Source organism: Mirounga angustirostris, unplaced genomic scaffold (assembly GCF_029215605.1).
Source record: "Mirounga angustirostris isolate CCGP_5_RB_7025 unplaced genomic scaffold, mMirAng1.0.hap1 SCAF_8, whole genome shotgun sequence".
NCBI lineage: Eukaryota > Metazoa > Chordata > Mammalia > Carnivora > Phocidae > Mirounga > Mirounga angustirostris.
Window position 1 is genome coordinate 137491635 of NW_026991716.1, and position 13772 is coordinate 137505406.

Consider the following 13772-nt stretch of genomic DNA (forward strand, 5'->3'; position numbering starts at 1 on the left):
CAAATGGAAATTCCAAAAATAAAAAAAACACAAAATCCAAAATGAAAAAATTAATCAGATGATCAGATTATATAGGGTAGAAGAAAAGGTGAGTGAACTCAAAAACAGATCCATATAAATGATCTGATCTGAAGAACAGAGAAGTAAGATCAAACCAAAACAAATAGCCTCAGAGACCTGTGGGATATCAAGTGGACTAACATGCACATAATCAAGTCTCAGAAGAAGAGAAGAGTAAAAATGGGAGCAGGAGAAGCATATTTGAAGAAAGTGTGGTCAAAATTTCCCCAGATTTGGTGAAAAGACACCAATCTACAGAACCAATGAGTCCCAAAAACCATGCGATGGCAGATCATAGTCAAAATTCTAAAAATCAAAGATAAAGAGAAAATTTTTAAATGGGGGGGAAATAAAAGTGGAGCAAGAAGAAATGATATATTATATTCAGAGGAACAACAATTCAAATGATGGCTGACTCTTCATCAGCAGTAATGGAGGCCAGAAGACAATGTGATGAAATCTTCAAAGCTCTGAAATTTAGAAGAAGGAGGAAGAGGGGGAGGAATTTTCAAATAAATGAAAGCTAAGAAAATGTATTCCCAGGAGACCTTTGTTACAATAAATATTAAAATAAGTTATTTAGTATAAAGAGAATAATACCAGATGGACACTCAGATCTATAAAAATGACTGAAGAACACAAGAAAGCTAAATACATGGGTAAATACAAAAGACAGGTTTTTTTCTTTTCTTAAGTTTTGTAACAGATAAATAACTATTAGACTAAAAGTACTAGCATATGCAGAGTAAAATATATGACTCAAACCCAATCATATCAATAATTGCATTGAATAAAAAGGACTAGGCACTCCAATTAAAAGGCAGAAATTGTGAAGTGAAACCCAACTATCTTCTGTTTGTAAGAGACATATTTTAAATATAAAAGAACAGGAAACAAAAGCGAAAATGAACTTTTGGGACTTCATCAAGATAAAAAGCTCTGAACAGCAAAGGAAACAGTCAACAAAACAAAAAGGTAGGGGCACCTGGGTGGCTCAGATGGTTAAGCGTCTGCCTTCAGCTCAGGTCATGATCTCAGGGTCCTGGGATCGAGCTCCACAATGGGCTCCCTGCTTGGCGGGGAGCCTGCTTCTCTCTCTCCCTCTACTATTCCCCCTGCTTGTGCTCTCTCGCTCTCTCTGTCAAATATATAAATAAAAATAAAATCTTTAAAAAATAAAACAAAACAAAAAAACAAAGAGGCAACCCGTGGAATGGGAGAAAATATTTGCAAATGATACTATAGATATAGATCCAAGATCTATAAAGAACTTCTCAAACTCAACACCCAAAAAACAAATAATCAAGTCAAAAAATGGGCAGATGACATGAACAGACGCTTCTCCAAAGAAGTCATATGAATGGCTAACAGACATGAAAAAATGTTCAACATCATTAGCCATCAGGGAAATTCAAATCAAAACCACGTTGAGATACCACCTTATATCAGTTAGAATGGCAAAAATTAACAAGGCAGGAGACAACAAATGTTGGAAAGGATGAGAAAGGGGAACCCTCTTACACTGTTGGTGGGAATGCAAGTTGGTACAGCCACTTTGGAAAACAGTGTGGAAGTGCCTCAAAAAATTAAAAATAGAGCTACCCTATGACCCAGTAATTGCACTACTGGGTATTTACCCCAAAGATACAGATATAGTGAAAAGAAGGGGCACGTGTACCCAATGTTCATAGCAATGTCCACAATAGCCAAATGTGGAAGGAACCGAGATGCACTTCAACAGATGAATGGATAAAGAAGATGTGGCCCATATATACAATGGAATATTACTCAGCCATCAGAAAGGAAGAATACCCACGATTTGCATCGACATGGTTGGAACTGGAGGGGATTATGCTAAGTGAAATAAGTCAAGCAGAGAAAGACAATTATCATATGGTTTCACTTATATGTGGAACAAAGGAATAACATGGAGGACATTAGGAGAAGGAAGGGGAGAATGAAGGGGAAAATGAAGTGGGGGCAATTGGAGGGGGAGATGAACCATGAGAGACTCTGGACTCTGGGAAACAAACTGAGGGTTTCAGGGGTGGGGGTGGGGGGATAGGTTAGCCCGGTGATGGGTATTAAGGAGGGCACGTATTGCAATGAGCACTGGGTGTTATATGCAAACAATTAATCAGGGAACACTACATCAAAAAGTAATGAAGTACTGTATGGTGACTAACATAATATAATAAATAAATAAATAAATAAAGGCACAAAGACATACTAAGCAAATGGTAGGCACACAAAAACTAGTGTGGCTGCCTTAATATTAGACAAAGTAGACTTTAAAACAAGGAATATTACCAAAGATAAAGAGGGACATCTCATGAAAATAAGAGTCCGTTCTAAATGAAGACATATAAATATGCACATAAGCTATCTGTATGTACATATGCATGTTTTTCTCTTTTAACTCCCAATTCCTTCTCCATTCCACCTTGCTTCAGAACACTGATCTGTGCTCCGGAGTTTGGAGATTTCTCAGACTCTCCTGCATCCAGGCTCTTTCTACATGACCAAGGACAATCTGATGTCCTCAAGTGAGATCTGGAAGGCAGGAGTGAGGTAGAAGCTGTGCATCTGAGCACAGTCAAAGAGGCCCTTGGGTTTTTTAACACCAGTGTTAGCAGAGGTTTCAGTGTCTAGTCATTATCTTGAGTGTCTACTGAAAAGGAACAGGACATCCCTTTTGCTACTGTGGATCACAACAAGTCCTGGAGCCAGTAGACACATCCCATTTTCTGCTTGGGGTTACTCCCTCCTCCTGGCAACCCTTTATCATGGAGGCTTGGTTCTGGAGTCAGTGGCTTCCTAATCTGAAAAGTCAGTGCTGAAAAAAAAAAATGAGAAGTCAGTGCTGCAATATGCCTTTGGGACACATTCCTAAACCTGAACATAAAATCTGTTTCTTCAGCATTCCCAGTGACTCTCTAAGCCAACTGAAGACTGGTAATAAGTTCTGTCCTGTCTAATCCAACTAGAGAGGGCTCCATTTTCAGCAACCCAACCCTGACGGATACAGGTCTGATCTTCTAGCCATGGTTATTGTGTTCATTCACTAAAATGTTAGGGTTTGTTTGCTACCCCAGCATACCCTATCTTCTCCTGATAAATGCAGTGACTAAGCGGGTCTTGTAGCCCATATCTGTCTAACTCCAAAAGCCTGCTCTTAACTACCCTCTACTGCTCACAGTTCTCTTGGAAGGGCAAGATGGATGTATGGTCACGAGAGGTCATATTACAACACAAGAAGGCAAAATGAATATACAGCCATGAGAGACGGAAGAGCAATATAAGAAGGCAAGATGAATACCTAGTCATGAGAGATGCACAGCCATGCAAGATGGGAAGGAAGGGCTCAGATGAGTGGTGTGGACAGTGAGCCTGTAGGAACACACACGAGCGCTCCCCAGGAGTGGAGATGGTGAGGAGGGGTAAAGCACAGGACCGGGACTGGGACTTCACATATTTGGCAGAGGGGAGAGAAGCTAGAGCTCATGGTTCTGACCGAGTCCGATTTCCTGATTCCCTCCCTCTCCCTGTGTGACAGTGACAAAAGCCAACTGGATTCTACCACAGACACCATTTGCAGCAGAAATCCAGAGACTGCTTGGCCCCTGCAGAGCAAGCGGCTTATTGAGAGAAGATTGGATCCGTTAGCTCTGCACACAGTTTTGTCCCTGGCCGCTTCTGGTAAATGAGCGTTAGCACATGTTACCCACCTTTCCGCACCTGTTCCCTGAAGCGGCTTAGTCAGACCTGGTAGTGTGCTAAATGATGGGTAAGTCTGCGAGAAGAAAGTCCTACTTAGAAATACCAGTACGTACAAGGAAGGAGAATATACGTCCAAAAGTATACCCCTAGCGTTTTGCAGAATTGCTGCTCTTGAATTTCACTGTAATTAATTCATGTCATTAACACATTTCATAGGCTTGGAGTAGCATCATCTTTTACTTTAAAAAAAAATCACAGCATATCATCGTTTGAAATAAGACATCAGCTTTCTGGTTCCTAGCTCCTGATACTGTTACTTAACCTGTCAAAGATTCTATTTCTTCAATGAGGACCTGGGAACAATATCTGGTGATCAAGCCAGTTTATTTGTTTATTCTACCTGCATTCACTGAGTGCCCGCTCGATATTGTGAGACCCAGGAAATAGGAAAACCGGCCCAAAGCAAATATTCATTTATCTCAAACACTTAGCATTTTGTTTAATGGTCATAAACACCTGCTCTGATGCCAGGTAACTGTGTCTATAATGGCCACTCCCATTGGGTGAGGTGGGTGAAGCCCTGCTAAGTGAAAACCCCACTGCTGTGAAGCCAGGGGCAGCTGCAGACATGGTACATGGGTGGTAGGTGGTACGTGGCACACGTGGTACATGGCGGCTCCTCGGGGCTTTGCACCTGCTGCAGTTCTGGTGCCTGGGCTGCTCCAGGAGCCAGGAGCCTGGGTAGCAGAAATAACCCTTGAGGAGCATGCGTTTTGGACGTCATCTCTTTCAGGAAGAGGGGGGATTCAGATCCTCAGAGGGGGCAAATCCTGTTTTTCCAGTCCTGTGCCCGACTCCTGCTCTGTTTAAAAGATTCAACTGGGGGCACCTGGGTGGCACAGTCGGTTAAGAGGCCAACTCTTGGTTTCGGCTCAGGTTGTGATCTCAGGGTCCTGAGATCGAGCACCGCGACCGGCTCTGCACTCAGCACAGTCTGCTTGTGTTTCTCTCTCCTTCTCCTTCTTGCCCTCCCCTCCGTGTGCTCTCTCTCTCTAAAATAAACAAATCTTAAAAAAAAAAAAAAAAGATTCAAATGGAAATCATTGGTAGTTTCAAACAACTGAGCTTTAAGTCCTGAGAAAGACAAAACCTATTTACCCAGGAGAGGCAAGAGGGGAGCAATGGAAGGAGCCAGCAAGATCAAATTAAATCCCTCCTCTGCCCCTCGGTCGTTTTGTGATCTCAAACAACTCACTTAGCCTCAGCTTCCCCACCCATCAAATGAATGTGGTAAGAATTCTCGCCTCTTGGGTGTTTTTATGAGGCTCTGGGATAAAACATGTCAATGGCTTAGGGAGTTGCTAATATGCAGCAAGTGCTCAATAAAACATTATTATTTCTATCATAAACTTTCATATAATTACCCACATTTCACGGGACCCTCCCATCTCAGCAAATTGCTGCATTTCTGTGCATGCCTCTTCATGCACATGCTATTTTACTTTCTTATAACCCCAGAGATGGATTGTTCTCTGACGGGTCACATGCTGCAGAGGAACCTGGCATGTGCTTTCTGGAAGCTGGGCTGGTTGCTCGGCCCTCCTCACTCAGAGGCTTCTTCAGCAATCCCACAGCTGCGCACCAGCCCTCCTCAGGTGACTTGCTTCTCCCTGGCATCTCCAGCAACGCCCCCACTGGCCATTTCAACCCCAAGGAGGCCACCTGGCGATCTCCACAGGCTTCCCACAGGCCAGAGCTCCGACACCGAAAACGGCCCCAGGATGGCCCTGGGTGTCACTGGAAGATCAGCTGACTTACAGAGAGGCTAAATCCCTCAGCCTGCCTGCCCTGCAGGAATGATCATGATGAGCAAAACGGAAGTGTGGGAGTCAGAGGGCTGAGGTCACAGACACACTGTGGGCCGATAGGCAAGGGCTTGCCTTGGTGGAGCGTCACACCTTAACTGTACGCCGAAGGGCTGAACCCTTTGACCTGTAACTAGGGGCCCAAAGTCAGCAACATAGCCTCTGTCTGTCTGTCTGTCTCTGTCTCTCTATGTTGCTTTGTCTCTCTCTTTCTTCCTCTCTCTGTCCCTCTTTCCACCTCTCTCTCTCCATTTCCCTCTCTCTGTATCAAAATTTCCTGTAGGCCATAGGTTGAAGACTGAAGTGGAGGCCTGTCTACTTCTCAGAGTTAATCTGGAGCATTCCAGGCTCAGGGAAGCAGAGACAGAACAACACAGAACAACTACTTAAGTATTTTGGCCTCTTGTCATTGAATCTCCAGACAAGCGTTTTGAAACTGCTCTTACCTATCTGATCTTATTGCCATGTTACCGACTTGCATGTGTTCATCTTCAGGGATGAGTTCAAGAGTGGGGCTTGTGATTGTGGGTATCTCTTTGCTGCTGACGGAGAAGCTTCTGTTTGGAAATCCTCACTCATCACAATAAGACTTCTAGTTCAAAATCAAGGGATTAGAAAACACTCTGCAGGCAGGAGCGATTTCCTGTGAAGTCATAGGCTTCCAACCATCCTCCTCCAGGTATCCAAGGCTGAGTGGGTGGGGGAGGAGGGAAGCCCAGGGACCATCACCTGAGGCCCACACCTGGCCCCTGTCACATACACTCCCCATGTTGCTTCTCTCCAGGGAAAAGAGGGTATAAGACCCCCAAGGGTAGCTTTGAGAGGGGCCAGGTAAGAGCGAGTGGGACAAAGAAAGGTAACACCAATGCCCGATGGGTGGGGCTGCATGGGTGGGGGATGTGCATGGGGTGAAGGTGGTCATGTGACCTGGGCTATTTCAGAGTCACATAGAACCACCTCCTGCTCCAGGTGCCTCCAGAGGGCTCAGAGCCGGCTGCAGAACACCCCTGTGAAATATGGGGTGCCCCCGTTTATGGCCTCCCGGGAGGAGACTACAGGCAGGATGACCCCGGCTCTGCCCCAAGAACCCTCTCAATGCATGGAACTCAACTCTCCCTTTTCAGGTTTTCTCCACGGACAGAGAGGGTTCTGTTAATTGAATCATGTTCCTAATTCGTTGGTCCCAGAACCCAGTCGGGAACTTCAGCATTTGCCAGTTGCTGAGTTATTCACAGGAGAGGGTTGCATACACCTTCACCAGCAGCCTTTAGGAGAGCTGAGTCCCACCTGCTTTGTTTGGAAAGTGCTCACACAGTAAGTATTAACTTCTGCCTGAGCCAGCAGCTGGGAACGATCCTGATCCAGTCTTGCAAGTGACTGTGATGAACTGTGGCCCCAGCTCTCTCGGCGGCAGGTGTCAAACTGACATAATCCCGGGGTGGAAGTGGGGCAGCGGGGGTGGCTGGCCATGAAATCTTCGGCTGTCCATCCCCATGTGCTTCTGTGGATATTTGTGGTTTGCATTTCCAGTGGGTTTCATCAAGTATGAGTCTCATGGCCCCAGAGAGTCTGCTAACATGATCACAACTCATTCAAGGAAAGAAAAATGGAAGCAGAGAGAAAGCGAGTCCACAAAGCTGACCAGGGGCAGAGGTAGGGGGGCAAGTGGGCCCCGCACACCAGCCCAGCCAGGGCTTTTGGCTCGGACAAGCTGTGAAGCCCCCACTCCTACAAAAGGGTGCGGGGGTCGCTCCAACTATGGAGCCTTGTGAAAGTCATCCTTCCGAGAAGTGGGGGGTAAGGCTTGGGGCATAACAGGAGAGTCTCTTAACAAGAGATCTGCTCAGAGAATTTTTCTCCCAACAGTCAGGAGGGCCTTTGATTTGTGGGGAACTGGGCAGAGAAAAGGGGTGCTAGCTGGAGGGAAGGGGGGATACTTTCCAACCAAAAGAGTTCACAGAGTCACGATGGCCTGGCTCATGATCCGCCTGGTGACCATCCAGATGCTGAGAAGTCCCACGGGAAATAAGACTGGAAAAATGAAGATAAATATGAGCAGAAAATGAGGTCTAAAACTTGTCATATGACCAACAAGTCACTGGATGATTTGGTTTGTGCCGCAGATATTTGAAGTAATACTTCATTAACACAAAATAATGTATTCAATGTCTATGTTAGTTATAAAATATAATTACACAAGGAACATCTGCCCAACTTAAGAACCAGACCAAAGCCTTTGAAATTACCTAGATGTTTCCTCCCGATTGGTTGGCCTGCGATAAGCAAAATCCTGAAAATGGTGTTTATGGTCGCTCCTTTTAAAAATGAGAGCATGATCACTCTGTTGCCTCATTACTTGAATTTTCACTAAGAGCATTTAATATTTTACTTAAAAGCATACGTTGTAGCATAAAATATCCTTGGGTTGACATCACTGAGTCCAGCTTCTTGTTATTCACATCTTTGGTTTTTATTAACTTCGCCCCCCCTGCCAATAAACTGAGCTGCACGGTGAGGGAATGAGACGTTGATGGGCACAGGAAAGATAGAGAGGTGCTGAGTGTGGTCCAGGTCCTGAGGGGGTCTGGGCAACCCCTGAACACGAAAGATAGTAACTTATGAGCACTTACGTATGGCAGGTGCTGTTCTTAGCACTCTGCTAGCATTTTAACAGATTATCCTCACAATTCTGCAGTAAATTCAGTACTATTTTTGTATTACAGAGGAAGAAAATGCCTCCTAAAGAAATAACTCACACAAGATCACTTACTTTACAGAAGCAAAGGCAGAATTTAAACTCTGCCCTGGATAGCTCCAAAGCCAAGGCCTTTAGTTTCAAATCAGTCATTTTACTAGACAACCTCTATTGCTCCATTGAGTTTGACTTAAAACCATGACAGTTTAGGACTGAACTGGGTGTGGTTGGAGGAGTTAGGAGTTTTGCTTCCCAGTTTTGTTTCAGCTCAGGTAAAATGGGTTTTAGGACTCCACTCTACTAAAGTGAACCAAATGCTTGAGGGACCCCAGCCCAGCACTGCATGTGATGTGAGCATGATCACTCTTTCTAAGAGATTTGTTTGACACACAGAGGCATTTGACAGCTCCGAAAAGAAGGGCTTGGGAAATTATAAACTATGATATTAGACAAAAAGACGAGCAGTTTTCTGAGTTCTAGAACAAACAGTACCTAGGGAAAGAAAAGAAGAAGCTGACAGAGATTAGGGGAAAGATTAGTAACACCCTATTTAAACCTAAGCAGACATATCCTGATATGCTGGCGCTGAGGTTTTGGAAGCTGGGGTGGAAGGAATGGTAGAAGTCACAAGCCACTGTTGTAAGTTGCAGAAGCACTGGAAGTTCTTTAGGAAAGAGCAAAAGAGGACCTTGGAAATTTCATTTGAGGACCTACTGTATCATTTAGGGGCTAGCAGATACCAAGGGTCCCTCACCTATTGTCTCTAAGTTCCTTGAGAATAGGAACTGGGCCTCAGTCCCCACTTTCCCTTCACCTTCCAACAGTGTACCTTTCACTATGTGGTGTTGCAATAACCCCTCTGACCTCAGAACCTCAAGGAGCATAAGCCAAATTTATCAGGGTGGGAGGCACAGATCGGAACCAGAGGCCAACTTCTGGAAATGCAGCCCCAGAAGTGGACCAAGACGTGTGCTGACTGGCAAACCTTACACTGACCATCACCCCCCATGAGCAAGTCATGCCTCTGAGTCTTGCTGCCTGGTAAACTTCTGTAGATCCCTGCAATAAAACAGACGATTTCCACTCCCTATCTCACTTAATTTACTGCTCAATTTATTGTGGGTGGGGCTAGCCACAGGGAATTGGGGCTTGAAATGGTTCGCTTTGTTCTCTGCATGCTGCCTACACACCCACTTCTCTGCCATCTATGAAGGAAGAAAGTGCAATGTGCCTGGAATGAGAACACTGAACTCCCATGATGATATTCATCTTAGTGACTGAAAAAAAAAAAAAAAGGCAGAGAGGAGAAAGAGACTTAAATTAACATCCCCTGGATCTTCGGGGAAAGTGTTTAAACACTGAGAAAAGAACAATACCATTTCAGTATGGGAAGCTATACACAATAAGCACACTTACTTTTTTGTTTTTTTAAGATTTTATTTATTTATTTGAAAAAGCAAGAGAGAACAAGCTGGGGAATTGGCAGAGGGAGAGGGAGAAGCATGCTTCCTGATGAGCCTGATGGACCCTGGGATCATGACCAGAGCCAAAGGCAGACACTTAACTGACTGAGCCACCCAGGCGTCCCTATAAACACATTTTCTATAATGGCTTTTTCTAAACATGACTCCTTAGTAACTGAGATTAAGTGTAAAAGTTGTAACGAAGGAAATTTCATACCTTTCTTAAGATTAGCAAGGCATTTAAAATTCATTATATTTTTCATAAGGTAAAAAAAAAAACAACTTTTGCAATCATTAAACAAAGTTGGATTAAAATAACCACATAAGTGGCCACTCAATCCTGAGGATGAAGAAGAATGTTCTTGTTTGTCTCATGACTTTGGATGATTTCCCTGGTGCTGAGTCCATGGAAGCATCCCTCTACAGAGCTTGGCGAGTCAGTGTGGCTGGTGTGTTCACATGAAGGAGCAGAAGGTGTGTGGGAAGGTGAGCAGGGTTCCCATCTCAGAGCTTTGTACATCACATTGGAACTACATCCTAAAGTCGGTGGGTGTTCAGTGAAGTGTATCAAGTAAAGGTGTGGGGAGGTGGGTAGGCCCCAAGATGGCCCAGTGACTGTGTCCCATGATATTCACACCCTGGTTCTACCCCTTCCCTTTGAGTGCGGGCTGCATTTAGTGAGTTACTTCTAATGAAAAGAACACAGCAAAAGTAAAAGGAGGTCATTTCTGAGATTAGGGTATAAAACGACTGTGGCTTCCATCTCAGTTTCTTGGTCTCTGTCTCTGTCTCTCTCATTGAGAGAAGAGGAATAAGTTGCCATGCTGTGAACTGCCCTATGGAGAGACCCACATGGCAAGGGACTGATATCCACCCAGCTAAACTGCTTCAGGACTTCTGACCCTCAGAAGCTATGAAATGATGTTTGTTGTTTTCAACTGCTAGATTTGGGGATGATTTGTTATGCAGCAATAGACAAATACATGTCTATTATTTGTATATTAAAAAAGAATGACCCTGTTGAGACTCCGACTCTTGATTTCGGCTGAGGTCATGATCTTAGGGTCATGAGGCTGACCCTGTGTTGGGCTCTGCGCTGGGCATGGATTCTCTCTTTCCCTCTCTTTGCCCCTCTCCCTCACTTGCACACTTGCACACTTGCACTTTCTCTCTCCCCCTCGCAAAAAAAAAAAAAAAAAAATTGAAAAAGAAAATGGGCTGAGGGAGCCGCCATTTTGGGTGCTGAGCTTTAAGTGCCAAGTTCCTTTCACCCGTTTTCATGCCTGGATTCAGCCAGGAGGAACAGCACAGCATGCTGGGCTCTGGATTTAAAGCTGAGCGTTTACGAGTCAATTTGCGATTAGTCATAAACCGTCTTAAACTATTGGAGAAAAAAAAAACGGAACTGGCCCAGAAAGCAAGGAAAGAGATTGCTGACTATCTGGCTGCTGGGAAGGATGAACGAGCTCGGATCCGAGTGGAGCATATTATCCGAGAAGACTACCTTGTGGAGGCCATGGAAATTCTGGAGCTGTATTGTGATCTGCTGCTGGCTCGGTTTGGTCTCATCCAGTCTATGAAGGAACTAGATTCTGGTCTGGCTGAATCCGTGTCTACGCTGATATGGGCTGCTCCTCGGCTCCAGTCAGAAGTGGCTGAGTTGAAAATAGTTGCTGATCAGCTCTGTGCCAAGTATAGCAAGGAATACGGCAAGTTATGTAGGACCAACCAGATTGGAACTGTGAATGACAGGCTAATGCACAAACTGAGTGTGGAAGCCCCACCCAAAATCCTGGTGGAGAGATACCTGATTGAAATTGCTAAGAACTACAATGTGCCCTATGAGCCTGACTCTGTGGTCATGGCAGAAGCTCCTCCTGGGGTAGAGACAGATCTCATTGATGTTGGATTCACAGATGATGTGAAGAAAGGGGGTCCTGGAAGAGGAGGAGGGGGTGGTTTCGCAACACTAGTTGGGGGACCTGATGGAACAGTGCCAGTGCCTATGCCCATGCCCATGCCCATGCCCTCTCCAAGTACTCCTTTCTCCTATCCACTTCCAAAGGGACCATCGGATTTCAATGGATTGCCAGTGGGGACTTACCAGGCTTTTCCCAATATTCACCCACCTCAGATACCAGCAACTCCCCCATCGTATGAATCTGTTGATGACCTTAATGCTGATAAGAATGTCTCTTCTGCACAGATTATTGGCCCTGGGCCCAAGCCGGAAGCCTCTGCAAAGCCCCCTTCCCGACCTGTGGGTACCTACACAACTTTGTACTACCGGAGCTGTACCAGACACACTACCAACTGCATCTGCTGGTGCCAACGCCTCAGCATCTGAGGACATTGACTTTGATGATCTTTCCCGGAGATTTGAAGAGTTGAAAAAGAAAACCTAGTTCTCTTCAACCAGGCAACCTCCAGGCTCTGAGATTTGAGACTGAGCTTTTTCTCCTTGTAACAAAGAATCTTCATGAAATTCGTTTTCATCACTTAACCATCACTGAGCACACTCTTCCTCTGGGTTCTCTTTCTGCTCTAAATTCTGCTGCTTTCCAGTTCTCTGTTGCTCCTAAGAAACTAATGATTAGAGACTATGAGGCCAGAGCAGCTGACCCCGGGCAGCCGAGCTTGTCCATCTCCCTTGAGTGTGAGCCCAGGTTCTCCCATCACCTGTCCTTCTGTTCCTCTACAGGGGAGTGGGAAGGTGAAAGCATTATGAGGAGAGCTGCCAAAGATGGCTGGACACGGAGAAGAATACTTCATGAAGTCTCTCAGCCCTGTGCTGAAGTTCTAGAGTTAGAAACAAACCCCTCTGTCCAGAGGGGTTTGTAGTGAGCAAAGGTGTGCCATGAATGGGAGAGACGGACTCTGGAAGCCCCTTTAACAGTTCTTGGAAGCTGGGTGCTCTCATTGGGTTTATACACTACTCGCTGCAGGCACTGTTCTACCTGGATCCAGTTGCAGAGTGTATTGGGAAAGTTGAAGGCTTCTCTTGGATCTACTGGATTCTCAGGGAGCCCTCCGTGGCCTTTTGCTTTGAGTGCTGTGCTCCCCTCTTGCCAGAGGGCAGCACTGCATAAACTCCTGTTTCCCCCAGGGCATGTTCTGTTGGACTGCATTTACTGGTGAACGAAGGACAGGTCACACACTGGGCAGAAGTCACCAAGGCTAGGGTGGGCTTCCAGTTGCCTTAACAGAAGTACTCAAGTTTCTTGGGTAGTGAGCTGGAATGCCTACAGGGGAAGTGGGGTTCCTGTTTTCATTTGAAAACTTCATGATTAAGAGAACCTTTAAAAACTGATTTCACATAAGTTTTGGGTGCCCATAAAAAATGTGGCTGCAGTTGTTGACTACTTTTCTAGGTGGATGAGACTCTTACTATTGTAACTTAACGGTGTTCCTTTACCCCCTAGCTGAGGCCATCCTTCCCCAGAGGGATGGCTTTGGGATCAGAAGATAGGACTCTGGCTTTTGTGTAGTGTAAATATACACACCTGTTTCAAGCAACTTAAATGTTTTTGATTGGTTTGTATCTCATAGCTCAGTAGCTGATAATAAAGTTAAAAATTCTGAAAAGAAAAAGAAAAAGAAAATGGCCCCAGCACACAGGAAAGAGTGGAAACTGCCAGGATGGTGCCTTGGATTCAGCAAGTGATGGTTAGCATAGTAAGAAGGAGGCATTCTAGGGACAGTTAGGAGGAGGGCAAAGCAAGTGGTGAATTGCTTGCATGTTAGGAAGGAGGTAGGGAGAGGAGGCAGAGGTGGTGCCCTGGTTTCTGGTGTGAGCACCCAGTGGGCAGAATGACCACTCACTGAGGCAGGGGCCCCAGTAAAGCCACAGGAGTGCACAGAGAGATGATGTGCTCAGGCTGGGAAAGGTCGATTTGAAGGTGCCTTAGGACATCCAGGTGGAGGCACCTCACAAGCAGCTGGAGATGTAAGCCAAAAATTCCAAAGGGA

At 45.3% G+C, this 13772-nt stretch overlaps 1 protein-coding gene across 1 annotated transcript; it reads left to right on the plus strand.

Annotated features, from left to right (window-relative positions):
* The first annotated feature begins 11001 nt into the window (after window positions 1-11001).
* LOC123837314 (IST1 homolog) lies at window positions 11002-13398 on the plus strand. The gene is given in 3 exon segments (XM_045866184.3): window positions 11002-12073; window positions 12076-12093; window positions 12096-13398. Coding segments are annotated over 3 exon segments (1122 nt in total). The 5' UTR covers window positions 11002-11082; the 3' UTR covers window positions 12209-13398.
* Window positions 13399-13772: the final 374 nt, after the last annotated feature.